Source organism: Chiroxiphia lanceolata, chromosome 3 (assembly GCF_009829145.1).
Source record: "Chiroxiphia lanceolata isolate bChiLan1 chromosome 3, bChiLan1.pri, whole genome shotgun sequence".
NCBI classification, from domain to species: domain Eukaryota; kingdom Metazoa; phylum Chordata; class Aves; order Passeriformes; family Pipridae; genus Chiroxiphia; species Chiroxiphia lanceolata.
Window position 1 is genome coordinate 7,243,831 of NC_045639.1, and position 20,540 is coordinate 7,264,370.

The window sequence follows — 20,540 nt, forward strand, 5'->3', positions numbered from 1 at the left end:
ACTGAAAGAGTGGTTAGACATTGGAATAAGTTGCCCAGGGAGGTGGTAAAGTCATTGTCTCTAGAAGTGTTCAAGAGGGGTCTGGATATGGCAGCTGGGGATATCATTTAGGGGTGATTATGGTGGTCCTGGGTTGACAGTTGGACTAGATGATCTTGAAGGTTTCTTCCAACCTTAATGATTCTGTAGTTCTGTGATGCGATGTTCAGCTTGGTTTTAAGAAGCTAACAGTTTTCTAAAATTAAAACAGAGTACTTGGTCTCTGTTTGTGATGAGCCTTCAGAAAGCCAAGTGCTCTTTCCAAAGAGCAAGACATTTCAGTTGAATGTAGTTTATGTTCAAAATTTTATTATATCCAAATTTTATTGAGGTTTGTGGTGGGTTTTATTTGTTTTGGGGTTTTTTTAAATTAATTTTTATTTTGCATGCTAGCTATTGTATCCTTATATCACAAAATGTTTGAAAATTACAGTGTACCTATTCCTATCCATTCCCAGAACTTTGCTGAACTTCATATGCCTGTCCTTGTTGTAAATATCATGTTTTATTTTAAGCTGCAAAATTTAGGTTGGGGTCTTTGATTAAATAACAGGGAAGAATCTTTCTCCCACACTGTATATTGTTACTGCCTTTCAGGTAGATCCATACACCTCTGTTACTTTGAAGCTCATTCTTCATATACTTGGCAATAGTCTCCTTGAAAAAGAGTGGAGCAAAATATTTTCCAAGGCTACTTTTTGGCTCAGCAGTAACCTCTTTCAGAAGCAGTGACCCCAGAAATAAATAGTTGCAGCCAGAAGGGTGTACAGACCTGTCTGTACATTATCAGAAGCTCGGGCAAAGCATCCTTTTGGCCTGGTCAGATGGAGTGTGGACTCTGTGAAAGATGACTGTGCTTGTCTGAAAGGAACTTTTCTAACTTCCAGCTCTTGGGCAATTTGCTATTTGTGACCTCTCAGTTTCTTCCCCTCTCCTTCCCCACTTTTTCCTTATGATATCATTTATAAGTATTGTTCCTGCTCACTCCCAGCACCCATCTCGTTCTTGTGCAGCTGCTCACGGCTGACGACTAGCACGGTCTTTTAGGTTTGGAGTGACTTCTTTGGAATAGAAAGGAAAGTTTCTTTCCCTTTTTTGAAACAAACTGTGTGACATTTTGATAAATCTGTTCTGGATCTTGGGAGATCGAGGACCTCTTTGCTTTCACAGTCTATTGCTTTTCTGCAGTTCCCTCAAGATCATTTGAAGTGCTAGGAAAATACGGTGGATGCAAGATTGAAATGGAATAGGGGCACAGTATGTGCTGATGGAAAATCTAGTGGCAGCACGAGCTATTAAGTTGTTCATGTTTTCAGTGGGTTGACCCAAGGGAAAGAAAGGCCTATTAAAGCCATTGGGCTCCTGCATTGGTTCTTCAAAATTAAAGGCAAGAATCCTCACCACAGATTAGTGGTGCAAAGGGGAATTAAAGCAGCTGTTTGAGGACAGCTAGAGAGAGCTGCTGTGGTACCAGGTGCTTGGTAATGAGCATGGTGAGTGTGTGAATGTGATGTTGTGATGGGTGTGGAGGTACAGGGATCATTGTGGCAGCCAGCAGTCGTTCAGAAGGCCAGGTCCCATGACCACAGAGTTCAGAAAACATTTATGAATGCCCAGCATCATTCCCTTGGGTGAAAGGTGAGCCTTAGGAAACCTGGAGATGTCCTGAGGCTTACACATAAGAGTCCCCTAGTGCTGCAATTCCTCACACCTACACAGTTTTTTAGGCTCAGGAACTGAACCAAATCACTGATAAGGTTCATAAATGGCAAGAAAAATGACAGAATGGGAAAGAGAGGTAAATAATCATACCATTTCTGTTCATTCAGAAACCCTTCACTTCTCATCATGCTGCTGAGCATGCTCTCTGCCTTAGTTGTAGGCAGGGATGGAGCACAAGTGCTTTGGAAGCCATTCAGGACTGGTGATCTACTAGTTTGAGTACAACCAGGCAACATTTTAGTTGTGTTAACAGCCAGCGATTGAGGGATGAGATGAAAGCTCCTGGGTGCTCCATTTCAGACATTTCATGCTGCAGGCTTCTTCTCTGATGAGAGGTTTTCACAGGAAGAGTGTCTGGAAAACAGCAATGTGGCCTTTTACACATCTAAGCCTTTTCCAGAGTAATAAAAAAAAAAAAATAAAACCAAAAAGGCTTTTCTTAAAACGATGTGCCCTTGTATTCATCAAGAGCCTGCTGCGTGCAGGTTTATCCTGTTGTTACAGAGAGACAAAAGACACAAAGAGCTCCTGATGGGCATTAGTGATTCTAGATACGCCCAATTTGTATGGCTCTTATGGACCATATTGCTGAGCAACAATCCTCACTACCCTCCCATTCCCACCTTTGGGGAAAAAGGAGGCATAATGAGATTTACTAACAGTATGTTTAATAAAGGGGTGGAAGGGGATAGGGATAAGCGGATCTTAGACACTTTTAAATCACGTTAAAAAAAATTGCGGTTCAGCATGAGCTGGAAATAACAGTGGCTGGGAGCAGCACGATGCTTTTAGGTACAGTTGCATGCACAAACACAGAGAGCTGAGCTGATACACGCTGCACTGGAGGGATGGGGAGATTCATCATGCTGGGTTACTCTGGGAGACAAAGCCAAAATGCCAAAAGGGAGGGTAAACACTCCATTTAACAGTGAAGGAGCTGCAACGTGAATTCTGACAGCCCACATGTGGCATGAAGGAATGATGCTCACCCAATGCCTTCAAAAGCCCATCAAAAGCTGGTACCCAGGCCAGCACACCCTGCTCTGAAATCTGCATCCTTGAGTGTTCTTTCATCTCTGTGGTGCCTAATTGCTGGGGGAAGGGTGGTGGTTGATCAAGGTGAGCTATTCCTAGTTTAACAGATGGAGATGTTTGTTGTTAACTAAGCCGAGCTGAGTAGCAGGAGGCACCGTTGTGGCAGTGCCCTTCCTGCAGGTTCAGAGCTGGTGTGCTCAACCTGTGCATTGCAAAAGGATAACAAGGGGGAAAACAGCCCTCCAGCTCAAACACAACAAAGTACAGGTGGACAGTGATTGCTGGGTTTTTTCTTACAGCCCTAAGAGCAGCAGGTTGGGTGGTTTTGCATAGAGTCACACAAGAAGAGAGAAGAAACCTTTGATGTGGTAGAATCTGGTCTGGTTAAAAGGGTCGGTCATCCCAGATGGAGGTGTCGGACAGGAGTCAGACAGAACCCTTATATCACGGACAGCTTCAGTCTCTAAGTGAGGCAGCATTTATAATGCTACTAAAATACAGCGGTAAACAAAGTACATGAGGGCTTGACAGTCACATTAGCAAAGAGCTACAATGAAATGACTGTGAAGAAAGGAAAAAACAGCTCTGGCTATTTGCTGAGCAAGAAAAACGGAACTGGTTTTGACAGATAAGACAATGCAGCTGTGGGTCAGAAGAGCTTTCTTGGGTTTTTTTGTTGTTGTTGTTGCTGCTGCAGCTGAAAAATAGTGCCTTCAAATTTTAAACAGAGAATTTTGGATTTTAACAAGCCTCCATCTCTCAGAGTCTTCCAATTAGGGGAAGCATATTTGCAGCTGAACTCAAAATAATAAATTTTATTCAGTGGGTATGAATCAGGGAAATCTGGATTGCTCAGAATAGCTGTAATGTGGTTTTCATGTTGCATAATGACAGAGGTGATTTTTTTCAAAGTATATAACATGAATAGAAGCAACTACTCCACGAATAATTTACAACTAATGAATTTCCTCTGGTTGAAAATTGTCCATGGGCAGGATAATATTTTGTTGAAATTCCTGAGGCAACACCCAAAATTGCTGGGCAGACATGTTATGGGAATAATGGCCTTGCCATTTTGCCTGTAAAAATAGTAGTTTTCTTGATTGTTGTAGTATTGATAAACTTTTTCTTCCTCAAATATCCAGAATGGCCTTAGGGCCCGAATTTCCCACTTATTGCAAGACTTCTAAAATTTGGGAATCTTTTAAGATTTAAGTTGTCTTGGTGTTGTGTGACTGCACTGACGGAACTCACGTACACATGAAATTTGTTTTTCTGTTTGTCTTAAAGCTAGTCTATGACCTTATAAGAGGGCAGAAACTAATAGCAGGAATCTAGGTTCCTGGTTCAGAGCCCACTTGACAATCCCTTACCCGTGCCCAGTGCCAAGGCTGGTCTCAAAGGCTGGGCTCTGCCAAGAGAACCCCCCTTGATAGTCATCAAATAGAAATAAACTCCCTTAAGGTGGGCAGCCCAGGGCAGAAACTCAGTACAAGCACCTTCCAGGAATGATTCATCGATTCTAGGGAGACTATATTGGGATTCTGCTTTGAATTACCTGGGAGAGGAGTCTGCCTCTCTCTTCTGATTACAGAGGCGCTCTTCAGTACACAGCAAAGCCTTACTGATGATCAGGTAAAAATGAGTTTTATGGATTGCTCTGTGTTACAGCTTCTAAGCCTGCATAGTTACCTGCTTTTATTGCTTGAAATGGATGTAAACCTTGTGGGAAGGGAGGAGGAGGACAATGAGGAGGACAAGGGTTACACTTTTTACTTGTTAGGATTTATCAGGGATGTCTGACCTCTGGACTTGGACACTTCTAAAATTGATGCTAAGGTACTAACAACTACCACATCTTCTGTTAGTTTTGTGAATCGGTCATGAATCTAGAGGGGGAAAAAAATCACATTTCTGTAGAGAAAGTAATGTATTAGCTGTAAGTGTATGGACCTAATGACAGATTGTGACTATAAGGGGAAAAAAATAAAACAAAAAGATGAAATAACAATACAAAGATTTCTATCTTCCTGGTATACACTTGCCTTATACATTTGAAAAGGCTGGGAGCCCTCCTTGCCTGTGCCAGAGCCTTTTTTTTCTTAGCACTGGGCCGGTTGTGTAACCAGTCGGCAAAGAGTTCAGGTAATGAGCTCTGGCAGGAGTTCAATTGGAAATGGGAATTGAAATTGAAAGTGGTATCTCCCGGGCTCCCTACCCTTCGGGAACTCTCAGCTCCTGCACGGAGACCTGAAATCTTTCACTTGTTTGTGCTCTAACCTTAAGCAGTCAAAACAATGGAGAGGCCCCAGGAATAAATTGGTTGTCAAGGCGGTCCTGGTATTGATCAAGTTCCGCTGTTTATGTGAAATGGGCTCATTTCAGTGCGGCACTCAGATTGACTGCACAGCGGGGGAGAAGCTTTTTTGGATAATACCCTTTCCACATGCATGGCAGTATGGTGAATGTTCCTGTCTCCCTCCCACAGTAACAGTGAGGAGAGAAATTAAGATTTGTATTAACTGAATTTGTAAATCTTCCCGAAAATGAGACAGTATCATTTTCAAGCCTCCTCCCAAGGTTTGCAGTGCTGCTCAGCTTTGTAAAGGTTTAAAATACCTTCTGCCTTGTTTGTCCCTAAATGTTGTTTCCCACTATCATTTTCTTGCTGACAATATACAACAATCAACTTACAGTCTAAAAAACCACTAATACTGCAATGATCCCCTCCTAGAAGGGATGGGGAATTAGCACTTCAAACTTGGAAAGAAGGTGAAAAAGCAGAACAAAAGCAACTCTTCTCACAATATTTATGACCCTACATCTCTGAAAAAGTAATTTTGCAGAATTGCTGATGCTGTTGTTACTCTTCTCAGCCTCTCTCTAGAGCTGCCTCCTCCCACCCCACCACCTGATTTCATCCCTGCAAATGGAACATAATTAGGACAAAGCCCAAGTTAGCACATGTGCACACATTTACACGTGCACATGTGTCCACAAAACGCCATCTCTGTATTTAGCCTCTGTCATCACCTAGCCCCGTGCCAATAATCCTTTGCACCTGTCAGCTGCATGAGAGATTTCCAAAATGGAAAGTGAGAAACCTTTTGGCAGCGTGGTGAAGCCAGGCGTGCCGGCTCCCAAGCCAGGCTCCCAAGGCGTGGGAGACCTTGCGATAAGGCTTGGGAACTTCACATGGGCATCTTCAGACACTGACAACAGGAGAAACTGGGAGCCAAGACATAACCTGTCATGTCCTATCTGCTTTCTTTGGGTAATAGACAGTGGTTCAGAGGGGGCAAAGTCAGATTCAGAGGCATCAGCTGCCAGTTGGAGCATGTTGGTATTTAACAGGGATCCCAAATCCCTACATAAGACATCGGAGTGTCTTGATGGGAAGGACTGCATCCACTGCAGGCTGCACTCATGGAGGGACAGTCAATAAGACAAGGGGGATGACTTTAAACTGAAAGAGAGTAGGATTAGGTTGGATATTAGGAAGAAATTCTTTATTCAGAAGGTGGTGAGGCGCTGGAACAGGTTGCCCTGAGAAGCTGTGGATGCCCCATCCCCGGTAGTGTTCCTGTCCAGGTTGAATGGGGCTTTGAGCACTCTTATCTGATGGAAGGTGTCCCTGCCCATAGGAGGGAGGCTGAAGCTAGATAATCTTTAAGGTCCCTCCCAACCCAAACCATTCTATGATTCTGTGATTTTTCAAAATTTTATTTTTCCTAGAGCTGCTTCCCCCAGCTAATCAAAATGTCAGTGTATCTTCCTTGATACATGGTCCCCTCAAATTTCATATTGATTTTGCTAGGAGAAGTCAGGGAGGGATTTTGAACATACCTGCTCAACCTTGTACTTGACAGATTCCTGCCGTATACACATGCTTTTGTGTTGGGGTGACCTGGGTTTATGCTTTGTATGAGCCAAAAAGAACACTTTTCGCAGGATGAGCGCTGGGAAAGCTTGGGCATGTTGGTGCCTAAGAAACCTCAGGAGAAAACCACACTCTGAATTCCCTGGAGATGCATCAGGAGTTTGATGCATCTGCTCTCCTGAATTCCCTGGAGATGCATCAGGAGTTTGATGCATCTGCAAAGGGGCCATCTCAGGCATTGACTGACATGCAGGGTTCTCAGTCACAGATGTTTACAGGCATTTTGTTTGTTTCTACGGGGAGATGATTGTAAACCAGTGAGGAAGAGGTGAAGTGGTGATATGACGATCCACTGAAAGATTTTGCATGAGAAGTAAGGTCTGTTAAAATGATGGGTAACATTTCCATCATTGTAAAGCCTTCCAACCCCCATGCTCACTGAGTTCTCTAATTGAGCTTTCTGGTGCCTATTTTTTGTTGGTTTCTGTATGTGCTGGGTCATTGTTTTAGCATTTTGATGGTTGGTATGACCATAGGTCAGGGATTGGAATAAACAGACTGCCCAGGGAAGTGGTGGAATCACCATCCCTGGAGTTGTTTCAAAGGTAAGTGGATGTGGTACAGGAGGACATGATTTAGTGCTGGGTTAACAACTGGACTCAATCTTAGAGGTCTTTTCCTACCTTAACAATTCCATGATTCTGTGATTCTATAGGTAGTATGCTGGAAGTTGCCAGTGAGAATAACACTGCCATCACAGCGAGCACAGAGGAAACTGAAATCTCTATGACACTCTATTTGCTTGCAGATCCAATTATAAGGAAATCTGGCTGACAATGTCAGTGATAGATACATTTTTTATGTACAAAATAAATGTAGTGCACTCCAGTGCACTTAAAAACCCCACTTCAGGCTTCCACAGAAAGGGGAAGGAGGTGTTTGAGGGATGATGAACGTTTCATCACTGTTGCTGAAGAGGTAAATTATTTCAGTTTAAGAATAAAACATTTTTGAAATGTCTGAGTCCTTACTACACTTTGCTGTCTCATAATAACTGCCCAAATGCCTGGATCACTTAGAGACCAGTCACCTGACATATCCTGTAGTTCAACTGCAGGATGGGTGCAACAGGCTTTACAGCAGCCACAAAAGTGGAGAAGTAGCCTGACGAAATTCAACTAAAAATTGGCTTCTCAGCACTTGAAATGGCAGAATATTGGGAGAACTGTGTACAAAACAGCAAACCCACTTTTTTTTTTTTTTCCATTTCAGATATTGTTAGGAGATTGAATCTAAGCTTCCAGACAAGCCTGAGGCAGAAGAGATAAAAATGTTGAGTTACAGTGATAAAATGCATTTTCCTACATTCAAATTCTAGTTTGTGTCTGACTACCCGGTGTATTTGAACTTCTACTGTATTTATTTGTTTTCTGCTAGCTAGAGAAACTTTATAAGTGTGATTAGGTCCCTGTCGTATATTGCATTTTATAAGCAGAAGGGATTCTTCAAAAGTGATGAGAAAAGAATGGCAGGGAGGCAGGAGCACGCACCATGATGTGGTTTTAACAATCCCAGTTAGAAAAGAGCACGAATTGCTACAAATATTCAGGCAATTATTTTCAAACCGTGTTCCTCCCCCTGTATCCTCTGTCCTCTTCCCTAATGGGTGCCACTATACAGCAGTGGAGTATAAAAAGGTAAGAGCATGAGAGAAGAAAGGGAAAAAAACAGGCACATGGAGCCTGAGAATTATACATTAATCGGGTACTGTAAATGTTGATTTTTCTACTTCTTTGGCTTGTCTTATAGGGATGCAAGGGCAAGAGGAAACTTCTGTGGAGCCTATGAAAATTGACCTCACAAGTGAAGCAGCAGCCATTTCAAATAAGGATGGTATGTTTTTCTAATATTTTAGATTCATTTTTTAGGGTAATGGCTTTAAACTGACAGAGGTCAGTTTTACATTAGATATTAGTATGAAATTGTTCACTCTGAGGGTGGTGAGACAGTGGAACAGATTGCCCAGAGAAGCTGTGGATGCCCCATCCTTGGAAATGTTCAAGGCCAAGTTGGATGAGGCTCTGAGCAACCTGGTCTGGTGAAGGGGAGTTAGAACTATATGGTCTTTAAAGTCCTTTCCAGCCCAAACCATTCTATGATTCTGTGAATTGTCCTGAAGTGGATGCATAGCCTGCCTTTCTGGGCTTTGTTTGTATGCTTCTCCTTAAAAAATGGGAATTTGATTTATAAGCTCTTCAACTGATTCTCCTCAAGAGTTTACACCATCTCTACTGTCTTGGGAGTCTTATGGCAGTACCTTTCAGTGCTGTAGCCCTGCTTTGTGAGCTGGCTGGGTTTCTGTGTTCACTCTGCCTGCCTTTTAACTGAGTAGTATTTTAGACCCACTGTAATTTTGGTTTTGATATCAAATTGGCCAATATATGAGGAGTTTCATACAGGAGTCAGAAGATATTTCTGAAAATTTCTGTGCTCATGCCCAACTCCATCAAGGGGAAAGCGTTGGCTGTATGTCCACTCTGAACTTGTGTGTTGGCCTCATTCTATCTCAGAGCTGATTCCCCTTCCTCCTTCTTCAGCATTCATGTGTAGCTCATCTGATAGCAGGTGGAAGTTCTCTCCCTAGGACATTTATAAAGCAATCACAATTTCATTGATCCAACAGCAGTTCCAGTCAGGTTTTTGGACATTATCAGCCCAAATATCCTGACTTGGAAATAAAATTCTTTTGACTTTGACCTCAGTGACCCCGATGACCCAGCTGTGGGGCAGATCCTGGCAAGGGCTGAGTAGCAGGAAGCTGCTCAAGCTCTGCAGTACTTGTAAACAAAAAACATCCTTGTAAACAAAAAAACCTTGTCCTTCTTGGCTCATCCTATGTGTAAGAAATAATGGATGAAATCAGCGTCCTGGTACTTAGCTTTCGGTGAGGCAGACCTTTTATCCCCTCTAGATCAGCTATTGTAGCATAGAAGAGGTACATACAGGGGTTTGTTGGTTCTTACACAAAGGGTCTTTTTTGTTGATCCAAACAGCAGTTGGTTTGGGATTGGGCGTCCAATACTCACTTTATTTCCATGGACTCCTCTCTGTAGTGAAGGCTGTTTTTTAACTCTTTCTTTAGCCTCTTCAGCATTGATATAGTATAAATGCAAGGCACACTTTTTTACATCTCAAAGACAAACCAATTGTATATTTTTTTTACTATTAGTTCCACAGAGAATCTGATGCTGATTTCCTTTCTCTGATGTCAGATTGTGCTGCAGCATTTGAATTGGTGACTGATTTAGATACTGGCCTGTAGGGAAGTTTTTTGCAAGCACAGGAAAAGCAAGCGTGCATAATGAATTTTCTTTTTTAAAAAATACTAGAGATTATGCTATTCCTAGTAGATGTGCAGAATAAAGCCAAAGCAGCCTTCTCTCCTCATCCTTTGAACAAACAAAGTAAAAAGTCATAGTCACATTAAAATATTTAAACTGTGAATCCCTGCAATAGTCTGGGTTACTTAGTGAAAACAAATCCAAATTTACTGAAGGAATCTCTTAAGGGATTTCTGTCTGGAAAGAAAAACGATCCCCTAGCTGTTTTAATGTGTGCTGTAGCAAAGCACAGCTGCATCAGGTGGCAGCTTCTGAAATGAGGATCTTGATAGGTTTCTCTGTTTTGAATCTTCCTTATCTTGTATGGTCTTTTACATATGACTCATAACTTCCTTTTCTTTGAACTTTTAAAGTTAAATGAAAGAACAGGAAAAGGGTGTTTGCTAAGGCTGCAGAAAAGTACTTCTCTAGTCAAGGAAGTCTTTGTTTCTATACAGTTTAAGTTGCTATTAGGATTATATTACAGGGTGTTTTTTCTTGTGGGCATATATTGCATGTTTTAAAGAAGAACAGAGGAAAGATCAAACTCATTCCCTTTGACAGTAATTTTCATGTAAATTGCCTGTTTTTCCTCTGGTCCGCTTCATTCCACCCCAGAAGATCTCATTGCTTCACAGCTGAAAGCACAAGCATCTATCACTGGGTCACCCTTGGCAGCCCAGCTTTTGTGGTTTAATTTCATGTACCATGGCACAGCAAAATATGCTTTAGAAAGGCAGAGAGTTTAGACAGCTTAGGTGGATCTCAATATTGGTTCATCCAGTGGGCAGGGCCATGATAGTGATACCTTTCAGAAATTACTGTTATTTGAAAGCTGGGTGTGATTCTCCATCAGGAAAGCTGTCAGAGGGGATGTGTGCAAGGGGGATAGGGACATGTATACAGATACAGGTTTCTCCTTGCAGTCTCCATCAGCCACCAGAGCTGAGAACTCTGGATATTAAATTTCTTGTACCCAGGACAGATTTGCTGATTAGTATTTTGTAATGATGACAAATCCCAGCTTTGGTGATTGGTTTCCTAGGTGGTGTTTCCCTGACAGTAGCCTTTTTTTATTATTTCTATTCTTCTTTTTCCTTTTTTTTATTTTTACCACCAAAGCTATGGAGATTACTAAGGTGGTTTTCACTTCCAGCTGATATTAGGCAGATCAAACTCTTCACTCCTTTCACAATGAGGTTGCTCATTTGCCTTTTGTATTTCCAGCCTGTGGAAAGCTGTGTCCTGACTGACTGACCCAATAGAAGAAAAGAAAAAGATGAGGGCAGTGTCAAACCTGAAATTTCCCATTTTTTAAAAAGCTTGTGCCAATGAATGCACTGTCAGCAACCTGACCTCCACATGATTCACCAAAGCTATATAAAAGCACATTCTCAACAGCTAACACCCTCGTGCTTTTATTTATGGTGTTGATGTAATATCCCAGAAACAAGTTATCTACCAAGTAAAGAGGTGCAAGTGGGTCGAGGTTGATGGTTTTCTTTCTAGAAATCTGGAGTTATAGCTGAATGTGCTATATAGCTGAATGTGCAAAGGGGTGCATTGTTTAGGAAGTGGCTGAAGGAATAGGCTATGTTTGCAAGGAAGAGTCTGACCAAGCTCCTACTCAAATAACAGTAATATTTGGATGTTATGTGCCATCCAGCTCTACAGCATACTATTCTGGGGTGGGGAAATGCGCTCGCTCTCTCGCAGACAACTCTAAACTTGGCTCTCTAGTCTGCCTTTTGCCTGTCTTCTCCACTTAGATGCTGTGCTGTGACTCCTGGCTAGCTGACCTTTAAGCACATAGCTTTCCTGCTGGGATGAGGAGGGATGCTGCACTGCCAACGCACATCCCCCAGGTCAGCAGCAACTGCACTGCTGTGATGGATGGGAACTATTTGCTGGGTTATTTCTTCTCCTCTTGCGGGAAACTTGCTTTTCTGGGGGAAATTCCTCCCTGGTCATCATTTGAGAGCTGCTAAGTTTGCCCCCAACAGGCCAAAATTTAAGGGAAAGCAGACAGGGAATGTCCATTTCCATTGCACAGAGATGTCCATTTCTGGCGCAAAAAGCCCTGTGTGAAAGTGCAGAAGGAGGTGCAGGTAAAACTGAATTTAGGAGATGTGCACCTCCTTGAACTCCATGTGCTTTGCTGAGTTGCTGTTTGATGTAGCTTATTATGGGAGGTGCCACAAGACTGCTAAAGCAAGTTAGCGGTTTAACACCTCTAAAAACCTTGTTTAGCTGGGAGAAGGCCAGTTTTCAGTTGGGATATGATTGACTGTAGTGCACCCAGGGCTAATGATGCCATTCTGACACGACCTTGTGCTGGGAGACACCAAGGGCCATGAATCGCATCCCCACCGTACTTGGTGGCAGCTCTTCTATCTACTTTTGCAGTATGTGCTTCACTGTTCTGCTATTTTCAGCTAAATAGAGAGGTTTGTGTAGGTGGCCTCATAGTGACATGTGTTGTTGGGGTTCACTCAGTGGTCTGAAGAATCTTATCCTTCAGTCAGATCTTCCTGTTCCTACCAGAGCTGATGCCACGAGCCGAGCTTAGTCACAGATACATGGGAAAAGGCTCATCTGGGGTGCTGAGAGAGCCTAACCACAGGTTTCAAATCCAGATTTATTTTGCAGGAGGTCTCTGTAAAATGTGAGTGAAGGCTGATGGTATTTTCAGCAAAGCCAGCCAATGAAGCTGGCCAGCATAATGAGGCTGGAAGAGGCTGCCATTGTCAGTGTGGAGCGGCCTTCCCTCAGTGATTTTTTTATTAAGCATCCTGTCTTTACTATGCAAATGTGGGTAAAGAACACAACTTTGTGATACGCATCAGAGCTCCATAATCAGGAGCAGATACTTTTCTTATTATCCATCACATACATCCAGGAAGCCATTAAAGTATCTGTTCTGCATATGGATGATGAATAATTTACAAATAATTAATCAAAACCCTAACAGGTGTATTGACATGTTATTGATTCAGAAAAGAGATTGTGCTGCCTGGCTGGAAGTAGCATCATTATTGATTTTTGGCTTTTTTTCCCTCCCCTTTCCCATCCTCCCTTAGTTTCCACATCTCCCGCTCAGGTTTGAGGTTTTTCCATCACCCATGTCAAATGGCTCATAATCTGCAGTTGATACCACAACACAAAGCAAGATTAAAGAAAGAAAAAGAGGTCTTAATATAATGGCTTCATTCAGATTCATTGCAGAACAAATACTAGAGACTAATCTTAAAAATGTGGGTGCTGAGATATTTATGTTTAGCTTAAATATGGCCAATCACACCTGCCATAGTTTTGATGTTTTTTACAAAGGTCATGGTGAAATGAGTTTTAGCCTTCTATTTAAATTATTTCTCACTTTTGAAGTAATTTTAAATGAAAATAAGGTCGTTTTTGTAAATGGATAGCACACTAGCAAACTATTATTCGTAGTGATGTTGCCTCTGAATCTGCCAGCAAATTTGCAGTTCAGGAACACCTGGAAGCAGCATCTCTGTAGCTGATACAATATGAAAAGGGTCACAGACTGACTGCTGCAGTTTAGGGATGTGGTCTAGTGGGACTTGACAGTGTTAGGTTTATGATTGGACTCAATGATCTTAAAGGTCTTTTCCGACCTATATTAGTCTATGATTCGTTATGAGCCTGTGGCTCAGCCCCGAGTCCCGCCAGGAACTTTGTCAGAAGTCTGTGGATATTTGAACCAGAGGCACGAGACCACTTGAGCCAGCAAAACTCTAAATCATCCTTTGGCAATACCTGTGTCTCTGCCTGTGGCCTACAGAGACAGAGTCATTGAGATCCTGAGCTGTGTTAAACTTAAGTATCATGAATAGAGTTTGATGACCATCTTGTTTTGTTTTCAGCTGAAATGAATAGTCAAGTTGAAAGTATAAATGATCCTATGGAAACAGAGCGGAAAGCTTAAGTAACAGGTAAGACCTTCATGACTATTTTTCCTCTCCCATTTTCCAGTCAGTTTCTGTTTGAAAACCTGCTTTAAAAATTACCTTAATTAAAGATAGAATTTACCAAAAATAAAAAAAAATAAAAAAGAGGAAGACAGAATACAAAGGAAAAGAAATTGTCTAATATGGCCCATATTACATCAAAAAAAGAAAATAGCCAGTAGACTTGATTTGTCAAGTAAATATTATAGTAGCAGCAGTCTGCAGCTGTAATGGGTTTAGACAGTGCACGGTCTTAGATCATCAGAAGGCAAGACAGCACTGAGATAAGGAACAGAAGAGTAACTGAGCAAACCGTTTTTGGCATTGCTTAGGAAAATGACAGGCAATTTATACTGGTTGGAACCGAGCTCAGTCCTGTGCGAGCTGTATTCTGGGAACAACAGGTTCACATCACGAGGGGTTTGTTGCCCTTGGCTCTCTGATGCCTAACGTCACTTGTAGCAATACCACTGAAAAACAAGGCAAAGTCAGAGAGTTGCAGCAGAAAAGAGCTCTGCTGCCTTTTGGAGCTTTTATTGTCTTTATGCAGTAAATGATAGTACTGTGGCTGGAGTGGGCAGTGGTGGTTTGTTGAGGCAGAGTTTGTCATAGGCATAAACAGTGTTGCCCCTAGACAAAAATGAATAATTTGGTGGGAAGAAAAACGTCCAAGACTCATCCCCAGCTAAAAGAAGCATTTGCCATTTCTCCCTCAGAACTAGTTTTAAGTGCACCTCGCTTCCTTTGCTGTCAGGTTACTGAGAAATACCAATATCATTGACAGCAAGATGCTCTATTTACACTTGTAATGGGGTTTCATGTAGCACAAGAGCAAATATAAAGGTTGTACAATGACAGCAACTGTTCACAGAGATTTAAATCACAGAGATCTAAAATACAAGGTCTTACTACTGAGCCTGGCTCTTGGTTCTTGTCAGCATATAGGCAGTGTGCTGCCATACTGTCAGTGTGACAAATAATCCTGATGGGGTCCCTGGTAAAAAGTACTGAAGTAAAAACAGATGGTGCACCCTCACCATTAAAATGCAGTGTCCACAACTCCTCTAGCTTCTGGTTATACGTTGTTCAATCAAAAAAGAAGAGGAACTAATGAAATCCTCGCTATTCAAAATACATGGTAAGGTTAATACCCTTCCTCAGTTTAAAAAATGTATTTGACAATTATTACGACTTTCATGTGGCTCTTAGGAAGTCTGTGTTTTATGCTGCATTTTCCCATGGAAATGAGTATGTGTGAATGTTAGGGGCTGGAGTCATTTTTGCTCACAAATTAGCAATCAGTTGATAAATCTCTTCAATTCCACTGCAAGACCTGCCTCTGCAGGTACCTTTCTGAAGCAAAGGGACCCAATCCAGGGTGCACCATGTCTCTCCCAGCGTTGCAGTGGGATGCACAGGATTCTAAGCGGGCACTGAATTCATTGCAGTTCTCTATCAATCACTGCCACTGTTTTTATTACAAGGAGCGGGTCCCAGGGAGGATTGATCAGCCTGTTAAACTTCAGAGCATCTCACAAGGGTCTTTTGGAGCCAGGGAGATCCCTTTGCTTACTATGTTGAGCAGTGTAATGTGTTGTTTTTAGCACCAAAGCACCCACCAGAGCTGGGGATCTGTGGTATCAAGCTGGGTACCAAGGTGCTATGGAAAACCAAGAAACCCTGGTAAGCACAGTCAATATACTCATCAGGTAATACTAGTTGTTATATATAAGCCATGTGACACATACACACATGAAAAACTACCTGAAAGGAGGTTGTTTCCAGGTGAGGGTTGGTCCCTTTTCCCAGGCAACTATCAGCAAGACAAGAGGACATGATCTCAAGTTGTGCCAGGGGAGGTTTAGGTTAGATATTAGAAAGAATTTCTTTACAGAGAGGGTGGTCAGACATTGGAATGGGCTGCCCAGGGAAGTAGTGGATTCTCCGTCCCTGGAGATTTTTAAAGAGACTGGATGTGGCACTTAGTGCCATGGTCTAGTAATTGCAATGGTAGTGGATCAAGGGTTGGACTTGATGATCTCTGAGGTCCCTTCCAACCCAGCTGATTCTATGATTCTATGACAGAAACTGCAAGCACTTGTGCTGGAAAGACGAGACCTGGGTTCTATGCAGATATTTGAAATTTTGCCTTTTTTCTTTTTCTTTTTTCTCTGCTATGGCAAAGGAAGGATGCAGGAGAGGAGAGACCCGAGGAAACGTGACGGGCAGGCGCTGACATCCTACAGCATCATTCTTGGCAGAAAAGAGCACACAGAGATGCTCTGCGGGTTGGGAGGGAGGGAGCTTTGGGGGAATGACTCTTTGCTTTAATTTCTCTTTGTTCTTCATTGCATTTTGTTCTGTAAGCCTGTTGGAAAGAATCATAACTTCCCAGTTCTAACAATGTTTTGCAGTTATCCTTGCAATTACAACAGTTTCTTCTGAACTGTGAGTCCCTGTCTTATATTGGGTCTCTTTTCCTCCTGCATCATATCATCAGTCACCTGTTTCCAGGCCCACCCCTTTTCTAGCATCTTTATCTTCTTTCCCATGATCAGCCTATGCTGTGCCATGTCCCTACCTGTGAATAGCACATGTGGCCTCAAACTGCCAGCACCCCAAATCTGTCCTGCTTTTTTTCCTGGTTAGTTCTGCACGCCCCAAAACCAGGGCCATAAGTATGACCTTTGGGTACAGGTAGGCAACAGGCATTTCCTCAAGCCTGCAGACACTCTGCATTCGAGGCATCTTTAAACACAGCTCTCAGCTTTAACAGCTTCACACTGTACCTTGTGTGAGCCCTCATTAGATTTTCCACTGCATATGCATGATTTTCTTTCTGGGTTTTTTTTTAAAGCAATTAAGAGTTATTTGGATAAGAATGTCTCACCATATGTCAATTGTTCTGCCAGCAAATGCTGCACTGAAATTTGTTAAAAACTAACAAAAGGGTTGCACATACCGTGCTGTAACCAAAACTGACGGACAATACACTGGATGGAAGAACACACAACCCCTGTCCAGGGCTACAAAATGTATTTTAAAATGCTGCTAAGAATAATTTGATCATTTTGAGCAAAGTAGTTGCTTCTAATTTGATAATTTTAAGCAAAATAATTGATTCTGTGGGTTTTTTTTCTTCACCCAAAATATGCGTGAATCCCAAAATAAGTATTTAAAATCTGGCCAATAAAAAAAAGGAAAATAAAGTAATAAACGAGGTAAGATGTATCTCTATCCTCATGTGATCTGGATTCACGCCAGCCAGAGTAGCTGTAGTGATAAACCATGTGCTGGTGTAATAGTGAGTCAAGTGTAAGTGTGACCCCCAACACACCAGCACAGGCTTTGGCAGTCGGTGGCTGCCGTTAATTCAAAAGGGTGTCAAGGAGAAACAAGGATTAGAAAGGAAAACAAGAAAAACCCCAGATTTCACTAGGACAGTACCCCTAGAAAGGCAGCCCCCTATTTCTTCCTCTCTGTGGGCCTCCAGCATGTTTGATTGAGGTGGAATCAGAAGAGTATTTCTGTGTGCCGGCTCCAGGGGTTTGTTTACCCTCTGGTTTGTCACTGGCACCAGAGAGGATCTCGAGGAGCTTCTTCATCACCTGCTTGTCCTGGTGGTGAGTACATAACTCTGGGATCAACTGTGGAAGGAGCAAATGAGCTGATGTAAGCCTCTGAATTGGGTTGATAATCCTGCTAAGTTTGCTAACTCTGGCCCTTGTTCTTTCCGAGCACCCTTGAAGGGATTCCTTGGTCCCTTTGAGGTGGTTCTGCTGCTTTTCTTTCCCATCCTTGGGGTCGTGCTTGACAGAACGTGTCTTTTGGGACATGGACTTTTTTTTCCCGTGGTTCCTTCTCCTGGTTTTCATCAGTCTTGCGGTGGGAGACTTTGCAGGCAGTACCTCTACATTGTGCGCATCCATCCTGTATGTTTCTGTATATTTTCCATACTGGGTCATTTTGATTGAAACAGGCTGTCATAATAGGAAGGTCAGAAATGGATAAACACCTTGGGAGTATGGTATAACTTCGGTAACTTCATTCAAAAGAGTATCCAGTCTCCTGAATATAGTTCTGTACCTGTTTCCATTGTGCTTGCCCGTGGGCAACATTAACAGGGGTGTTAGCTGCCATTAGCCACCTATCAGATGTCCCTCTTCCATTGCCAGCCTCAGTTTTAGCACGGGAGCCAAAGGGAGAGCTCCACAGGAGACTGGCTGTTGAGGTGTGATGGTTCAGAAGGAGACAAATAATCCTTAAATGCCTTGTGAAGACTGACTGGTAGTTAAAGAAAAAAATTAACTGCAAAGATGCATTACATTAGGTACTCTCTAACCCCTGACAGTAATTCATTGTGCTTTTCATTTGACCTTGGTCCTCAGACAGCAGTGAGTCTTTGAAACCACAAAGCCCAAGGATGCGGCTGCAAAGTGTGAACTGTAAAGCAAGGAAACATAAGAATTGATTAAATCCTTACTGGACAATTTGCAGCCATGTCTATATCTGTCTTCGTGTGGGTTTTGGTTTGAATTGGAGATTTTCACAACTCATAAAGTGAATGTAGTTTGGCAGTGTGAGTTCTCAGCTGCGCTAGTAGTCGAGGCTGCACCCATACCCCTCTGTTGTTCTTGCTGGAGCTGCAGAAAGGCAGGGAGCTGGTTCTGTAGAAGAGCAAGCATCAGATGGAGAATCACCCCACTGGGATTTATGTCAAAGATTTTGGTTTAAATCCAAAATGTGTTTGCAATAGGTGGCGTAAAGGGAGTAGCAGCCCTTGGGTGCTGATGTTTGCATTCAAAGTATGAGGCTCTGCTTGATGGTTGTTTCTCCTGTGTCTGAAAGTGCTCATCCCTACCATTAGACTGATATTCCTCGGGCTGGTGACTGCTCCCATGATGAATGGGTTTGCTTTCATGCAGACATCCAAAGGCAATGCTTGAGACATAGTCTGTAATAATGGGTCACGCGTTCACTGCAGCTAATTGTCAATCTTTCTGTAAAGCACTGAGAAAGCCTCTCTGTGAATTAACACTGTTCTGCTTTAGGCACTTGAATGAAATTGTATTAAAAAAAAAAATTTTTCTCTATATGCAGTGCATGCCAGCTTTGCTTTTAAAATTACAAACTGTAACAGAGTATGTGGATCTATTTTCTCGGGGAATAGGGATTTTTATCATATGATTCATCCAGGATTTGCCTTACCCTGACATTTGTGATATAATATAAAGTTTAAAAAAAATGTAAAAATTAAAAAAAGATAATTTTCTTGACCAAAAAAATATGTTTTTACTTCAATGCAAAGAAATGTAGACTGTTGCTTGCAAAATGTCTTCTAATAGATGGTCTAGCAGCTATATGGGTTAGCACATGCCTTTTCTGTTACTCTGTCATTTACATGCTGAATTTGTCTGAGTCTTGTTCCTTTTTCTTTTGTCTGTGCCATGCATTGGAAAACTTAAAGAACTGATGCCTACATACCACCATGTTAAAGCAAAATGTTAATAAAGCTTGTCCTGAAGACAAGGTGATGCCTCTCCTGTGTTTATGCCCTCCTGACTGTGTTGGAGCAGCATTCACTTTGGTTGTCAGTGAAGGAAATATTGGATTGGATGTGCAGTATGTGCAGCCAGATCCTCATTTAAATTTATCGTTCACTTGATGGCAGAGTCTCATGAGAGCCAGATATCTTCAGGCAAGGGGGATTTTTGGATACCATCAGCAAAAGGTAAGAAGGGGGATTTGGTGGCTCAGAGGGGAAAAGGTCTTGTGGTTGGTCCCATCGCTGCCCCAAAGATGTTACAAAACCCCTCCCAGCAGTTGTACCAGGCTAAGTCCAGGCATTTGTCATCTGTCAAAAAATATTCTACAACATGCAATCAGAGACATTATATAACAGCATATGCTAGATGTTATCTGCCCTTTCTGCCATCACTAATTTCAAAAATGGATAGGTAGAAAATACTGCAAAAATCACAAAGGTGGCTTTTTTCTTCACATGACACCGGTTGAGATGAAAACCTGTGTACTGACCCTGCCTTAGTGTGGTCCAAGGCCAAGGATTTAATTGTCAATAACTGAAGCGGGGGACTGGCTCTGTGGGTTCAGAGCTCTCCGACAAATTAATTCCCTTTCTGAAATTTAACTTTTCCTTGCGTGGAACCCCTGGGCTGCTTAATGGAAGAGGACCAGGCACAGGAAGTGCATGACAGTGGGGAATGTTTGCTGTTTTGCTGGATGCAGGACCCAAGTATGGTCTTAGTAGCAGCAAGCCAACCTGAGAGTAAGAAATACCTCAATAGCTGTGACACAGCATCTCTTTGGCTTCAGCTCTGTTTTCACTGTATCGCCAGCACTGTACAGCAGAGGAGGTGCCTACTTTCCCCCACACTGTGGTCTGTTTCTGCTGCAAAGGTGTGTATATTTAATGGGAGAAAAATAAATTACTCTCTCAGCTAGGAGAAAGTACTGTCCATCCCACCCTTTTTAACTAGCACAAGGTCAAGAGGAAAA

At 42.3% G+C, this 20,540-nt stretch overlaps 1 protein-coding gene across 3 annotated transcripts in view; it reads left to right on the plus strand.

The window, feature by feature from the left end:
* MACROD2 (mono-ADP ribosylhydrolase 2) overlaps positions 1–19,553 on the plus strand; it is an 848,490-nt gene extending 828,937 nt beyond the window's left edge. For 2 of the 3 annotated variants that reach the window (XM_032684588.1, XM_032684590.1), the window contains exons 17-19: positions 8,486–8,569; positions 13,941–14,009; positions 16,210–19,553. In XM_032684588.1, coding sequence (XP_032540479.1) covers positions 8,486–8,569; positions 13,941–14,002 — 146 coding nt within the window. In that variant the 3' untranslated portion in view covers positions 14,003–14,009; positions 16,210–19,553. The remainder of the gene's footprint in view (positions 1–8,485; positions 8,570–13,940; positions 14,010–16,209) is intronic. The other variant, XM_032684589.1, reaches the window with a different exon arrangement.
* The last annotated feature ends 987 nt before the right edge of the window (positions 19,554–20,540 follow it).